Source organism: Dioscorea cayenensis, chromosome 15 (assembly GCF_009730915.1).
Source record: "Dioscorea cayenensis subsp. rotundata cultivar TDr96_F1 chromosome 15, TDr96_F1_v2_PseudoChromosome.rev07_lg8_w22 25.fasta, whole genome shotgun sequence".
Lineage (NCBI taxonomy): Eukaryota > Viridiplantae > Streptophyta > Magnoliopsida > Dioscoreales > Dioscoreaceae > Dioscorea > Dioscorea cayenensis.
The window spans coordinates 20251980-20268203 of NC_052485.1; the positions used below are offsets into that span (position 1 = coordinate 20251980).

Sequence of the window (16224 nt, forward strand, 5' to 3'; positions counted from 1 at the left end):
TTGAAATCTGTCACAAACTTTGGAGAGTTAACTTTGGGAACCAACACTTCGAAGGTTTTACCCCAAGAGTGGAATAGAGGCGGAATAAAAAAGTATTGAATAGCTTTAAAGAGATGATGGCCCACAATATTTCAAAAGTTGAGGTAGAATTCAACATTAAGACCATCAGCCTTAGGCTTTTGCCCTTTGGCATAGTCTTAATAGTTCGGTAGACTCCTTGAATGATCACTAATCTAAACAACATTTCTCTATCCTCTTCAGCAAGTTTAACAAAGTCGTTGGAAAGTGCAGTAAAGTTTCATGAATAGAAAACTTTGAAACAGATCTCCAGAGGTTTGAGTAAATCTCCATAAAAAAATTTTCGTATCACTCAAATAAAAAAGTTCATAGCCAATTGCATTGAAGATTTTGGAAATTTTGTTGAAATGGTTTCTAATACGAGCTGAGTGATGAAAAAAGGCAGTGTTCAAATTACTATTATTAAACCAAAGTAGTTTTGCATGTTGGGCCCATTTGATATTGTTTTACTTAATTAGAGCCGCTTGTCTATTATAGAGAGCTTTAAGATTAATATAAACATTGTGGGATCGAAAATACACGTTTGGCATCATGTCCGTGAAAAAGACACCAGATGATATATTGAAGCACAAATATCATATTTGTTTCGTGGGTTCTTCCATTCCTAATAGAGGCAAGCCTCTATTATTAATTACCCCAGACAGTATCTTGGGAACCTCCGATTAAGGGCAAAAGTATAAATAAAAAGGCAATGAAAAATAATAAATTTATTGCCAATACATAATGATCCATTACATATAAATATGGCCTTATATATATAGGCATACATATTTTATATATTAATTATTTTATTTATATTTTTATTACGCTGTCGTCCTCCTTGGGGCATATGCTTCGCTATCGTTTCATCAGCCACCTCAAATACATGCCTCATTGCTACTTTGAGATTGTCTATCTCTAAACGGATGTTTTACCGTCATTCTGAGACTTGTGCTACTTTTAGAGCTTTTTTTCCTAATCCTTTTCACTCTTTCTTTCTACTCCTCCAATGGATACAAACAAGTCTCATTCTTCTTCAGAAACAAGCTTCCCCATACTTGCAGTTTCACTGCTAGGAATAATCACAACTGTAATCCTTCTAGTGAGCTACTATCTCTACATTGTCAAGTGTTGCTAGCGCCATCGAGACATGATCGGCAGGTGGCGAGAGTTGCCTTATAGAGCAAGCAATCCATGCAATTCCCATAATTCAGTTCAGAGCTGACACGAGGCCTTCTTTCCATGAATGTTCAGTGTATTTGAATGAGTTCTAAGAGGATGAGAGGCTTAAAATTCTGCCACACTGTTTCCATGTCTTTCATATTGACTGCATTGACACTTGGCTTCAATCCAATTCCAATTGCCCTGAGAATGGAGGCACAAATCAACAATCCTTCTCCAGTGTTGCACAAAGTTGGTAGCATGGGAGGTGAAGAACAAGGATGAGCAGTTTAATGTTCCAATAGTGAGGCGATCTTTCTCCATGGATTCTTAGAACAACAAATAACTCTATTTGTTAGAACAATACTAATTCTTAGTAATAGATATTCGAGAATTACTGTTTCTCAACAACTTCAAACTGAAGAAAACATGACACTCTTGTGTTTTGATATCATGCCTCGTTAATTCTATTTAGCAGCTAAGCATTAAATTCAGAAAATACGGACATTCATAGCACATTGTGGCTCCTATTTATCAAAATTTAATGTTAGTTGGATTTGGTATGGAGGGAGTCACTCTCAAGTCGCAAAGCCTTGTGAATAATGACCTTAGAGATTGATCCACTGGCTTTCTTCTTTAATTCATCAAGAAGACGCTTGGCAAGGCTATCAACCAGTGGTTGATATCCTTCGCCAACTCGAACATCTGTGCAGCTGATTGCAGCCTATTCATTTCCAAATAAGCAGCTCCCAAATTGTTACAGATATATCCTACACCGAATGTTTTGGTCCAAGGATCTCCTTCAATCTCTCCGCTGCACTTTCAAGATAAGGAACAACAAGTTCAACTTTCCCAGTCAAGAGTAACAATCATCCAATCTTTGCCGAAACATTCCCTTCCAAGTGCTGCTATTGAGGAAGCCTCTCAACTATTGGCAGAGAGCTCTCTCAAGCAATGACATTGCAGTACTGAACTCATTCATCGACTCATACAATGATGATATCTCAACATAAGTTTCAGCCATCATGTCAAGGGAGACAAGCTCCTTGTTCTTAATGATTTCACTAGAAATCTCCAAACATCTTTTAGAATCTGCAAATTTCTCTTGGTTGCACAATGCCTTTGCCATTAAAACAAACACCAATGCCCTGGCCTCGCTGTTGTTATCATTCTGCTCTACAACACCTTTCAGAGCCTTGATCACCTCGTCGAACTTCCCCAGTGAAATCTGGATGTTAGCTTGATCAATCTTAGTATTCAAAAGCTGTGGCGCCCCATTCCCCAACTCTTCAACACCTTCTTAGATTTCTCATTCTGATATAATGCCTTCTCATGCTCTTCTAAACCGGTGTATATCACTCCTAGAAGCCGCTGGTCATGAGCCACATCAACAGAATTCGATCCCAATTGCTTCTCATGAATCTCCAACGCTTTCAAACAAAGAGGCAATGCCTCCTTGAAGTTCAGAACTGACGCATAAGCTTCAGCTAAATCCCTATGGGCAGTGCCTAGTTCCCAGCTGTCCGGCTCCAAGATCTCAACTTTAAGATCCAAGCATGTCCGGAGATTGACTAAAGCTTCCTCGTGGTGGCCTATAGCTGTTTTGGTGTTAGCGAGCTGGAGCTGCACGACATGGACCACTGGCCGGACATCAAAGTCGCAAGATTCCTCCTTTTCAATGGCGATAAGGATTCGATTGGCGTGGCTCAAGTGAATGGCGCCAACCAAGTGGAGCGCCATGGTGACAGAGATGGATGGCTTGGAGTCACGATCGAGTATGCTAAGCGTGCGGAGCGCGAATTCAAGGGTTTTTTGAGGATCATCAAAGGAGATGGATTCAAGGTGCTGACCGACCTTGAGGCAAGCGAGGCCAAGCTTGTGATCATCGGGGCGAGCAAAGGCTCCAACGCCTCAAACGCAGTAAGGATCTCATCGGTGCTAGTGGTTGCCTCAAACTTTTCCTCGAGCTCGGAGAGTTCTCTGAGTTTATGCTGCCGGGAAGGAGCCTGAGCCAGAGAGGTATCCGAAAGGGACCCTGGTTATAGCTGGATTGAGATAAAGAACATGGTTTATGTGTCTTATGCTAGAGAAGTGACCCAATGTGCTCAAAGGGCTGAGGTTGTGAAGCTGTTAAGGGGAACTGGAGGTGAGGATGAAGGAGAGGGGATTGTCAGTGGCCGGGTAGTGGAGGCCGAGATAGGGATCGTGATTGGAGACGGGAAATGGCACAAACGGCGAGCTTCTAGGATTAGACAACGCCGCCGATGGGGGGACAGAGTCGTCGGAGTGGGAGGGTTCAAGATCAATGACGATGCCGACGTTGATGTGGTGGAGGATAGCATGGAAGGGTTTGGAGGAAAGAATGAGAGTGGAGGAGGAGAGGGTTTAGGAGGGTGATCTTGCGGGAGGAAACTGCGCGAGAGAAGAGAACGGCGGAGAACGGGAAGAAGGAATGGATATCGGTGCCGAGGCGGAGGTTTGGCCTGGTATCGGCTGCGGTGTGGATTAAATCAGAAGAGGATAAGATTTAATTTAAAATTCTAATTAAATTTTAGAAATCTAATTAAATTAATAAAACCCAATTTGCCTCGGGATATGTGTTTGGGTACTTCAGGATTTGCACTTTCTCAGGTTGCCTCGAGATCTATTTTCAGGCTATATGAAATTTAAGATCGCCTCAGGATGTGTATTTGGGCTATCCTAAGATTTGAGATTGCCTCGAGATATGTGTTCTCAAGGGCAATCTTGTAATTTGCATCTTGGTCGAAATATTTTTGTAATTTGCATTTTTTTTTTTTCGCCTCGTGATTTGTAGTCTAGTCTAAGATAACCAAATAATTTATTTTAAAAGGAGAAATTCAAAAACCAATTAAGATTAGGACGTTTAAATTTCTAATTCTAAATATATCCATGATTAAGATATATTTGAATTTTAATTAAATTGGGATTTAGGTTCTATTAGGACATATGTTATATTATTTATATATAAACAAACATCAGAATTAGGAGGCAAAGAAAGTTCCAAACTTTCCAACTCCTTAATTATGTGCTCAACATTGTGAAGATCAACATTAATAGAGCTCATACCTTAAGTTCCCCAATTTATCAAATTATGCTTAGTGCGAGAGACACAGCGAGCAAAGCATGCTTAGGGGAGGCATTAGAAGAAACATTCCAGGCCTTATCTATAGCATTATGGCACCCACTATAATCAAACCAATAATTATCAATTTTAAAGACTATGCTCTTCTTAAAACAATAAAAAATAGCTTTCAAATAAAGAAGAGCATGATAAAAAAAAAAATAATCCTTGGGAGATGATAGTTCACAATAGGAAATCCACTAGGAGTTGGCTAGGAATCCATCTAACTTGGCCCATTAGCAAGCTAACCTTGCTTTCCCATTGGAAAAAGTATAGGTCCTACATCCAGTAAACCATTTTGATGAATAAAATTGTTGAAATGGAAGGTTTTGGAGGCATAATAAGAAAATTTCCACCCTTGTGTTCAGAATCAACAGTAATAGCATTGGAATCTCCAACTACAAGCCAAGAAATATTGAGAGAACTAAGACCAGATAAATAATACCAGTGCTTTCTTTGGATAGAAAAGATATCAGAATTATAAACAATAGTATGAACTGAATGATCATTATTGCTAGAAGAATTAATTAGATGTAATGAAGATTTATAACTAGACACAAGAGTGATCTTACCAATATGCTTATTTCAAAAAACAATAATAACTCCTGACATACAGATTGCCGGGAATGCTGCCCACTCTCATTTATTGGCAAACTTTGTGCAAAGATAAAAAGTTCAAACATGATCAGCTCTAGTCTCCACTAGACAAAAGAAATGTGGTCTTATGTCATCCATATAAATCTTGATTCTACCAATTTTGTTAGGATGCGACGCTTCTTTACAATTACAATAGATTACTTTCATCAAATTCATGATAAATACATTTAAATAAAATTTCAAGATAAAGAAAGAAAACACCTGATTAACAACATCATTTATCAATTCTGGTGGGTTTTCCTTTCTTCGAGCTTGAATCTCTTCCAAATTGCTCCCTTATGTTATGAGCTTTCATTTTAATATCATTTCCATAATTTCTAGAATCATTGTATCTTCATAGTTAATCATGTGTTCTAATTCTTTTGGATCATCAGTCAGGGTCATCAAGCATTTGATTATCTTTTGGGGTTTTGGGGGGTGGGAGTTGCTCAAGACTATGAACGATCAAGTTCCCCATCCCATCCTAGATGTGCACCGATCTAAGAACCCTAGCTTCTAATATGCCTCTTGTTTTATCTCTAGTATACAGTTTGTGGGTTCCTTTTCTTCACCCGGCCTTTGGTTAGGGTTAGAAAGGTTAAAAAGCATGGATCACAAATCAAATTTTAATATTTTGGTGACTTCAAGGGATTGTGGGTTCATGACTTCCATTAGGGTCAATCCCCTAATGTTAATTACCCTAGACATTGTCGCAGAAACCTCCGATTAAAAAAATAAGTGTGAACAAGGAGAAAAATTGTGACAATCAATTTTCATTCATTTCAATAAATATGAATTCATGGATTCCATTGAAAATACAAGAAATTTAAAATCATCTTGACAATATCTTGACTTATGGACTTGTATCCGAACTTGTGTCTTGGGTGTCATGTATTTTGGATTTGATTTGCATCTTGAGTTCGATTTGAATTTCAAGTTATGACTTCTCCATGTTGATAAACCATAGACTTGAGTTTGATTTTTTCATAAGCTTCGGCTTTTATGCTTGTAAAGCATTCCTTCTTGACTTGTGAAACTCTTTCGGTCATTGACTTATAATGTCTTGAGACTTTTGAGCTCAATTGTCGATTTATAAGAATTTTAAATATTGACTTGTGAAGCTCTTTGGGTCTTTGACTTTTGATGTCCTGAGACCACTGAGCTCAATTGTCAATTTATATGATTTTTCAAACATTGACTTGTGGAACTCTTTGGGTCTTTGGCTTATAATGTCTTGAGACTTCTGAGTTCAATTGTCAATTTATATGAATTTTTAAATATTGACTTGTGAAGCTCTTTAGGTCTTTAACTTTTGATGCCTTGAGACCATTGACTTCAATTGTCGATTTATATGATTTTTTTTAATATTGACTCTTTTCATATCTTGAGTCTTGACTTCATTGCTTTAGTTTTGATTATGTATATCATGATATGTGCGTCATCATTGCATTGCATGCCTGATTGCGACCTTAAAATTTACACACACACACACACACACACATATTATATTAATTTTTATCACCATCTTGAAATGAATAAGTCACCACTGCTTGTGCCTTATCATCGCGTTGCATGCTTTGCTGCCACCTTAAAAAAATATATATGTATTTTATTGCTGCCTTGAGACAAATTTAGTCACCACCTCAAGATAAGCAACCTTATTGCTACTTCGAGATTAGCATTTATTCTTTTATTTATTTATTTATTTTTGGTTGCCCCAGAATAAGTTTTTTCCATGCATACAGTGCATGTTTCCTCTGTTATCCATTTGTTGGCATATCATTTCCAGATTTTTTTTTATTTTAATCCACACTTATCATAATGGGTTCTATTTATTTATTTATTTTAGAGGGCATGTGAGTATCTGGCATGCACACTTCTCATTTTTTTATTATTTATTTATTTTTTATCATGCGTGTATACATGCTTTCTCAACTTTATCTCATGCACATGTGCAGGCATATAATGAATTTTCTCTCTTGTTCTTTTTATTTTATGTCATGGCCATATGTATGGATAACATGCTCCTCAGACACATTTACTGCTTCTCATTTTTTTCTTCGACCACTGTAATATATCATTTCTCATATATATATATATATATATATATATAGTACATTATTATTATTTTATTTTTTTTATTTGCATGCGGTCACTTTCAACAATTCCATAAGATGCACTGTATTATTTCGCATTTTATTTATTTATTTTTAATTATTAAATTATATATTTTTTTGCATGCATATTCCCATGTATATCTCTTCATGGTGGGCCATCCTCTTTTATTTTTTTTTAAACAAATGATACCCGTGAGGATTTATTCTTTTGAATTTTTTTTACTATATATATATATATATTTTTGTCAAGCATGTATGCATGCTTTTATTATTATTATTATTATATTTTTTTATGTCATGCATGCTTTTTATTATTCATTTTTTTTAATGGCGGGCCCATCCCTTTAATGCATGTCATGAGACTATAGCATGTTTTTCATCATTTTCATTTTTTTTTAACACACCAGATTAATATGGCCCACCATATTAATCTCATGCCACCTTGATCTTATTCAACAACAACCATGCATATATATATATATATATATATATATATATATATATATATATATATCATCATGCATACCTGTGGGGGCCGCATGCATTTTGTTTTGTATTTATTTTTTTAAATGCACGTCATGCATGCAAACTATAGCATGTTTTTTTTTTATCATTTTCATTTATATATATATATATATATATTAACATGCATATTGCATGCTTCTATATCATATGTATATTGGTTGGGACTCTACGTCACAATATCCGAGAGTCTACAAAGTCTAGTCAAATTATGTTTCCCTACATAGCCTTCTTGAAACCTTAAGCTTTCACAAGGATTGGCTTGCATGATCAAACTTCCATGTCCTTTCTCTTCTTCCCTATCTTAGTAGCAAGCTTCTCTGACTCAGTTGGAGCTGGATCCACGACAGGGAGGGAAGGTTTCACATAGGTGATAGAATCATCTGGTATGAAACCGAAGAGCATGGGATGAAATGGTAGGCATCCTCGCCGCAGCTGTAAGGGATGACCAGTACCACCACCCATTTTTAAGATTGTCAATCTTAACCATGTCTTCAAAATTATTGCTTGAATCACTTCAGATATTGATTCTGCAGATTTGACTAGTGCACGCCAAGTACATCACCTTATTGAGTTTGCTTTTAAAGGTTTGAATGCTTCATCAGGCAGAACAACATCCATATCAAGTAAGTTGATCTTAAGGATTTAATAATTCTTGCTCACTAGTGGCGTCAGAGACGAGTCAGGAAACATGCAGTTATTTTTTTTTATGCAGGGATTGCACGACAAAGATCAACGCTCAGTTCCTTTGCTTTATTAGCTAGAGAAGACGTCTACTTTCCAATAGCTGCACATTCCAGAGTTGAACCTTTAAGTACCTTCTCACCATCATCACGAATAGAAGAACTTGGTGATAACTGAGCAAGACGTTCATCCACATTATAAACATCAATTGAAGAAGCAACAACTCCTGCCCTTTGTGCAAACATGATGGTTGGGTTCCATAGATGGTTTGCTGATGCTCGACTCATTTGACACATGCTCCATTGAAGGCTTGCTTTCTGGATCACTATTCAAACGTTCAAATACTACTTTGATTACTTGTATGACTAAATCTGCAATGTATCGTTCACCAGCATGCTTCGCTCGATAATGAAGACAGGAGTTCCATTGGAGGTTTTCTCACCCTCACTTCTAGTGCCATCACTCCAAAACTATAGACATCACACTTCTCTGTAAATGCAAGCTCTGGTGCAACATAACAATGGGTTCCGGTAAGAGAAGTCCAATTAGAGGAATCAGGTTTCAAGAGTCTAGCAGCGCCAAAATCTGAGACACAAGCCTTGAAATCAAAATCAAAGAGTATGTTCTTGATGGATATGTCTCTGTGAATTATGGATGGAATGCAGTCATGGTGCATGTAAGATAGAGCATGAGCCAAATCCTTGATAACTCTTACTCTTCTCATCCAATCCAACTCCATTGCTCCTTTGAAATAACTAAGTGAAACCTTGAGATGGAATGACTTTGGTGCCTAGTTGATGTAAAGGCTACTTTTTTTATTATATATATATATATATATATATATATATATATATATACTTGGATGCAAACAAAGTAGTTTACAATATATATATACAATATATATATATATATATATATACTTGGATGCATCATCACAGAGGGCCTGCAAGGCCACCCCAAGAGCCCATGGACTTGGATCAGGAGGCTCTGGATTAGTCAGACACTGAAGAACAACCGGATCCTGAAACTCTGACCGGCATCATGAGGGAAATGATGCTGATGATGCCCAGTCAGCGTCATCAGCATACTTCTAGCAGCAGTCGAGACCTTCTCGCAGAGTTTGGACGGCATGCACCACCGTTCGAGGGGACCACTGATCTGACAGTGGCCGAGTCTTGGCTTCGGCAGATAGAGAGGATTTTTCGGGCTATGCAGAGCCCAGAGGAAGACAAGGTCAGACTGGCTTCCTATATGCTTCGAGGCAGTGCAACTGTGTGGTATGAAAGCGAGCTGAGAATCAAAGGTGAAGATGCCCTCAGGACCTGGAAGCAGTTCAAGGAGGTCTTTAATGAGAAGTACTTCCTATTGAGCCGTCGGGCTCAAATGGAGAGGCAGTTCCTAAATCTGAAGCAGGGATCTATGTCTGTGGAAGAGTACGAGGCAGAGTTCGACCGGCTTTCACAGTTTGCTCCGACTTTAGTCGAAGATGAGAGCAGCAAGACTCGCCGTTTTGCAGAAGGTTTGAAGAACCACATTCGGCGCGTTATTGTACGGTTCCTGAGGCAGTCTTATGCAGAGGTTGTGGACATTGCTAAGGATCTGGAGATCACTTGGCAGGAGACACAGGATCTAGGTCAGTGTGACAGACAGCAAAACCGGGGTCCGATTCCTCGGAAGAGTCCGTCTTCTGGGGGTAGCTCTGGACATTCTAGAGGGGAGTATCGGTCACGGCCAACAGTAGACCCCCGGCTCCATCCTCTGGTTCTGGCAGGAGAGGTTCAGCTAGTAATGTTCCTCAGGAGATTCGGTGTCCTACGTGTGGAGGCCGTCATTCTCAGTCAGAGTGCAGGCGTGCAGGCCGTACTTGTTTTAGATGTGGCAGTGATGAGCACTTTGTAGCTCAGTGTCCACATACCCCACCTTGGATTCAGGGAGGTGAGAGGACTCAGACTGTGGCAGTTGAGCCGCCGTGATCATCTGGTGGTTCACGGCAGGTAGGCACTCCAGACCGTTCTCAGCAGAGTGTCTCGAGGGGAAGAAGGGGAAAAGCCCCCATGGCAGGTCAGCCTTCTTCCTCTTCTCACCCAGCAGGCCGTGGGAGGCCAGTTACAAAGGGCCGAGTCTTTGCGATGACGCAGGAGGACGCTGAGGCATCCCACGACGTTGTGGCAGGTATCATTTCAGTGCATTCCTGTTATGCTTGTGCTTTGTTTGATCCTGGTGCTACGCATTCGTTTGTGTCATCTTCTTTTGCTCACAAAAATTGTTTGTATGTTGTGGATTTGCCGTATGTTTTATGTGTTGCTACTCCTGTGGGAGCGGTGAGAACCGTTAACCGGTTAGCACCTGCTTGTTCTATTGTCATTGAGGCGCGCGAGCTTTCCACCGATCTACATCTGATGGAGCTGCGAGACTATGACGTCATTTTCGGCATGGATTGGCTTTCTTCAGTATTTGCTGTAGTGGACTGTCGCAGAAAGAAGGTGCACTTCTGTTTTCCTGACCAGGAAGAATTCACCTTCAATGGCAGTAAGGGGTACACCCTAGCTCGAGAGATCTCTTCTCTGCAAGCTCAGAAGCTGATTAGCAGTGGTTGCATTGGCTTTCTGGCCTCTGTCTCAGAGGCCACTCGCACCGGCTACACAGTGGCAGATGTACTGGTTATCAGCGAGTTTTCTGATGTGTTTCCTGAGGATCTTCCCAGATTACCTCCTGTGAGAGAGGTGGAGTTTGCTATCGACTTGGCTCCAGGCACAGCTCCTTTATCCAAGGCACCGTACCGGATGGCGCCCGCTGAACTGAAGGAACTAAAGAAGCAACTGGAGGAACTGTTGGAGAAAGGGTTTATTCGACCAAGCATGTCACCTTGGGGAGCTCCAGTGTTATTTGTCAAAGAGAAGGATGGATCTCTGAGGTTGTGCATTGACTACCGGGAGTTGAACAAGGTGACTGTCAAGAATAAATACCCTTTGCCATGGATTGATGATCTCTTGGACCAGTTGCAGAGAGCTCAAGTCTTCTCCAAGATTGATCTGCGATCTGGCTATCATCAGGTTCGAATCATGGGCGAGGACATCCCGAAGAGTGCTTTCCGTACGCGGTATGGTCAGTATGAGTTTCTGGTGATGCCGTTTGGTCTGACGAACGCCCCAGCAGTATTCATGGATTTGATAAATCGGGTGTTTCATCGCTACTTGGATCAATTTGTGGTTGTCTTTATTGATGACATTTTGATCTATTCGCACAGTAAGCAACTGTATGCGAAGCATCTGAGGATTGTACTGGAGACACTGAGACAACATGAGTTGTATGCCAAATTTTCCAAGTGTGACTTCTGGCTTGATAGTGTGGCTTTCTTGGGGCATGTCATCAGTAAGGATGGAGTTTCTGTGGATCCTAAGAAAGTGGAAGCAGTCGTGGGCTGGAAAAGACCAAGTACAGTCAGAGAGATTCTGAGCTTTCTTGGCTTAGCTGGCTACTATCGGAGGTTTGTTCAGGACTTCTCTCGTTTGGCAGCGTCGTTGACGAGACTAACCCGGAAGGGTGCTCATTTCACCTGGACTGAAGCTTATGAACAAAGTTTCCTGGAATTGAAGCGGAGACTCGTGTCTGCACCGATCCTTGCTTTACCAGAGAGTGGTTGTGGTTATGTGATCTACAGTGATGCTTATAGGACAGGCTTGGGGTGTGTTCTGATGCAGAATGGTCGAGTCATTGCCTATGCTTCAAGGCAATTGAAACCTTATGAGGAGAATTACCCCACCCATGATCTGGAGTTAGCAGCAGTTGTGTTCGCATTGAAGATCTGGAGGCATTTTCTGTATGGGGAACCTTGTGAAGTGTACACAGACCATAAGAGTTTAAAATACATCTTCACCCAGAAGGAACTTAATATGAGGCAAAGGCGGTGGTTGGAGCTGATCAAGGACTACGACCTCAGTGTTCACTATCATCCAGGTAAAGCCAATGTGGTGGCTGATGCGCTAAGCAGGAGGTATAATTATAGAACCGCCGTAGATTTAACTGAGCAGAAACCACTTCTGGAGGAGATGAGGAGGTTTGAATTAGAGGTTGTTCCGCCAAGTTCTGTGGTTAGTCTGGCCAACATGCATATCCGACCGAATTTACTTCAGAGGATTAAAGAGACTCAGATGCAGGATCCTAAGTTGCAAAAAATCTGTGCTAAACTTCAGCAAGGAGAGTTATCTCAGTTCCGAGTGCATGAGGATGGTACCGTCAGATTTGGTGATCGAGTTTGTGTTCCTGATGATCTTGTTTTGAAGAGAGATATTCTGGAGGAGGCCCATTATTCAAGCTACACGATTCACCCTGGAGGTACAAAGATGTACAGAGGACTGAAGGAATATTTCTGGTGGAACAACATGAAGCGAGAGATAGCTACTTTCGTCACCCACTGTCTGACTTACCAGCAGGTTAAATCAGAGCATCAGAGACCGGCAGGTTTTCTCCAGTCGTTACCGATACCAGAGTGGAAGTGGGAACACATTACGATGGACTTTGTGACTGGTTTGTCCCGTACTCGGCGGAAGCATGAGTCTGTGTGGGTGATTGTGGATCGCCTAACTAAGTCAGCACACTTTCTACCTTTGAAACCTGGTTTGGGTCTTGAGAAGCTAGCAGAATTGTACATTGGAGAGATTGTTCGATTGCATGGCATTCCTGTGTTAATCACATCTGACCGTGATTCGAGATTCATCTCAAGATTCTTGAGGAGACTACAGTCAGCTTTGGGTACCAGATTGACTTTTACTACAGCATTTCATCCACAGACAGATGGTCAGTCTGAGAGGACCATTCAGATTCTGGAGGACATGCTTCGGGCATGTGTTCTCGATTTTTCTGATTCGTGGGACCGTTATCTATCTTTAGCGGAGTTTGCTTACAACAACAGCTTCCAGGCGAGTATTCAGATAGCATCGTATGAGGCTCTTTACGGGCGGAAGTGTCGATCTCCTGTGTGTTGGAGTGATGTGGGAGAGCGGAAGCTGTTGGGTCCTGAGATGTTGCAGATTGCAGAAGAGAATATGAAACTGATCAGGGAACGATTGAAGACTGCTCAGAGCCGACAGAAGAGTTATGCAGATAAGCGTCGCTCAGACCTAGAGTTCCAGGTTGGTGATTCAGTCTTCTTGAGGATATCTCCAATGAAAGGCGTTGTGAGATTTGGAAAGCGTGGGAAGCTTAACCCGCGTTATATTGGACCTTTTGAGATTGTGGAGCGAGTTGGAGCTGTCGCTTATCGCTTGGCCCTACCACCAGATCTAGCTCAGGTCTACAGTGTCTTTCATGTCTCTATGCTGAGAAAGTATCTGTCAGATCCATCGCACATCATTCAACATGAACCAGTGGAGCTTCAGAAGAATCTGTCTTATGAAGAGCAACCAGCGGAATTTCTGGCCTACAAAGAGCAACAACGAGGGAACCGAGTGATTCCATTGATCAAGGTCAGATGGAGTTACCACTCCAGTGATGAAGCCACCTGGGAGCGAGAAGCCGACTTGAGGGATCGCTATCCCGAGTTGTTTCCCGACTTTTGATGCGAGTTTAGAGGACTAAACTCCATTTAAGGGGGGAAGATTGTAATATCTTTTACAATGGAGCTGCTGACCAAGTTGACCACCTTGACTTTGACTGAGTTTGTTTGGGAGCCCATAACTTTTCTTAATCCCTTGATTAGCGGATCTGGTCGGGGTTACTGTATGCTCAATCATTGAGTTGTTAAGCTGGCAGTGAGTGTGTGCTTCTTCAATAAACTCCTTCTTTTTCATCTTGTGCATCAACCAAACCTTGGTTTTCTTGGCTAAGGAGTTTATTGTGAAGAGGGGATTTGTTGCATCACCTTGAACTCTTAGGCTACTAGAGAATCGGAGTTTTACCGGACTTATTTCTTCTCCAAGATTCAAGGTTTTCATCCTTATTATGTTTCTCTTGGCTGGTTATTATTGGTTATATTATAGCTTGTAACTGAATCTTATTTTTTTTGCATGTGTGATTGTGCTGCATGTAGTATCTTGGTTGCTTGAATCTTATGATGGTTAAAGCTTTAATAGGGTTTTTAGTTGATGTTATATGTATATACATATATATGAAAGCATGCATACATTTCAGATTTTTTTTACTTTCTGGTGATTCTTGTCATGGAATTTACTAATCTCCCTTGATTCTGTTAGTTTAATTCACCTTGAATTCTTGTGAACCTTACTGCAGGCTTTATATTAAGGCCAAGGATTAGTTGGTTTTCTTTTAATTGCTATCATATAGGGTTTGGTGTGTGTGTGTGTGTGTATATATATATATATATATAGGTGTGTGTGTATATATATATATATATTTTTGCATTTCTGATTTCTTTAAATCATGTTGTGTTGGAATTATAAGCCTGCAAAGCATGTTTCTTGAATTGATTTATTTAGCTAATGTGTGTGTATGCTTATAGATTTAAATTTATTCATTTTAAATCTTGGGTTAGTGGAAGCTTTGTGATGGTTGTTATTTTGATAGCATTCATGGAGAATGTTATATAGCTTGCATAGTAACCTGATAACATGTTTTGATTTTTGTTGGGTTAGTGGGTTCTGCAGGTGTGTGGTTAGTTAGAAATTAAAATGATCATTATTATTTTTAATGCTTGTTCTTCCTCTTGGAATTATCCTGTTATTTGCAAGTATAAACCCAGTCTTAGTCTTGTAAATCTAAGCTAGCTTATTTTGTTGGGTTAGATTTCGGTAGAGAATCTTAGTGCGTGGGATTTGGTGAACCCAACTCTGTAGCTCGGAGCCAGGTAGGCTCTCGCACTGTATAATTCCGTATTTCTGGCAATAATCATTATTTAATTATTGCATTGTTTAATATTTTCATTTATTTATTTATTTTATTATTGCATTATTTATTCGGTATTTCTGTTATTTGTATCCTGTATTTCTGCGGTTTTTGTACATCTCCATTCCTGGCTCACCCAACTAGGAGGAGCAAGTCCTAGTCATGTGCACATGTTTTCTGTAGTAGCGCTACCGGACATGCGTGTCCGTTCTGACTACGGTCGAAGATCCAGCTCCGGCTGTTGATATTCTGTTCTGTTCCGACTTCACAGTCGATGATCCAGCCTCGTGCTGTTGATTTCTGTTATCAGTCAGGGAGATGTACATATCTGTTTTTCTGCGTATTTTTCTGTATTTTTTTTTCCTGATTATTTTTGTATTCTGTCTGAATTATTAATTATTCTGCTATATCTGTATTATTCTGTATTTATTCCTGCGATCCTACTGGGCCCTTGTGGCTCATACACTTTGTGAATTCTGTTCTCGCAGGAGAGGATCAAGTTTAGATTTGGGGGTGTCAGGGAGTCGTATTGTCTGCGCTATCAGTATCTCTGTATTTTCCTTTTTTGTGAGTGTAAGGCTTGTATTCTGGCTGTATTTGTATTCTGTAGGGCTGCTAAAGCCTGTACTTGTAGTGTTTCAATTTCCAGTATCCTATTGACTGTATTTGGCTTATAAAGGCTTTACGAGCCCCCCTATAAAGCGAGTTTCACTAGCACTTGAGCTAGTAGCCGCAGCTTTGTCTCGAGCTCAAGCCCATTTACTGTTTATATCTGCTTGTTAGGGTTGACTCTGACCAGGTCAAGACTGAGGCCTTGCACCCAGTGGGGCCCAGTCCCATTGGATGCGGCCGATCTATCCGCGGGCCCGGTTGTGGGGCTGGGACGTGACAATATATATAGAAATCATCGGCTTTCTTCATGCTAATAACTCACAAGCAATGGTTATCTGCATCCTTTTGCTTTCATACATATCATTCTCACTCATCACACTTGATCATCCCTTTGCTTTCATATTATTCCGGCGACGTTGTCTTTGGTGGCAGTAAAGACATGCCCATCATCAT

The 16224-nt window shown here is 40.3% G+C and overlaps 1 protein-coding gene, 1 long non-coding RNA gene and 1 pseudogene across 2 annotated transcripts; 1 reads left to right on the forward strand and 2 right to left on the reverse strand.

Moving 5' to 3' along the window:
• Positions 1-1024: 1024 nt before the first annotated feature.
• Positions 1025-8100, reverse strand: LOC120277768 (annotated as a pseudogene).
• A 308-nt stretch (positions 8101-8408) lies between these two features.
• On the reverse strand, positions 8409-9058 carry LOC120277770 (MDIS1-interacting receptor like kinase 2-like). The gene is made up of 2 exons (XM_039284610.1): positions 8762-9058; positions 8409-8636 (listed from the first exon to the last, which is right to left on the reverse strand). Exons 1-2 carry the CDS (start codon positions 9056-9058, stop codon positions 8409-8411), a joined length of 525 nt encoding a protein of 174 aa, XP_039140544.1.
• A 5116-nt stretch (positions 9059-14174) lies between these two features.
• LOC120278180 lies at positions 14175-15671 on the forward strand. The gene is made up of 3 exons (XR_005541569.1): positions 14175-14244; positions 15060-15121; positions 15648-15671. It is a non-coding gene; the product is annotated as an uncharacterized LOC120278180 (long non-coding RNA).
• Positions 15672-16224: the final 553 nt, after the last annotated feature.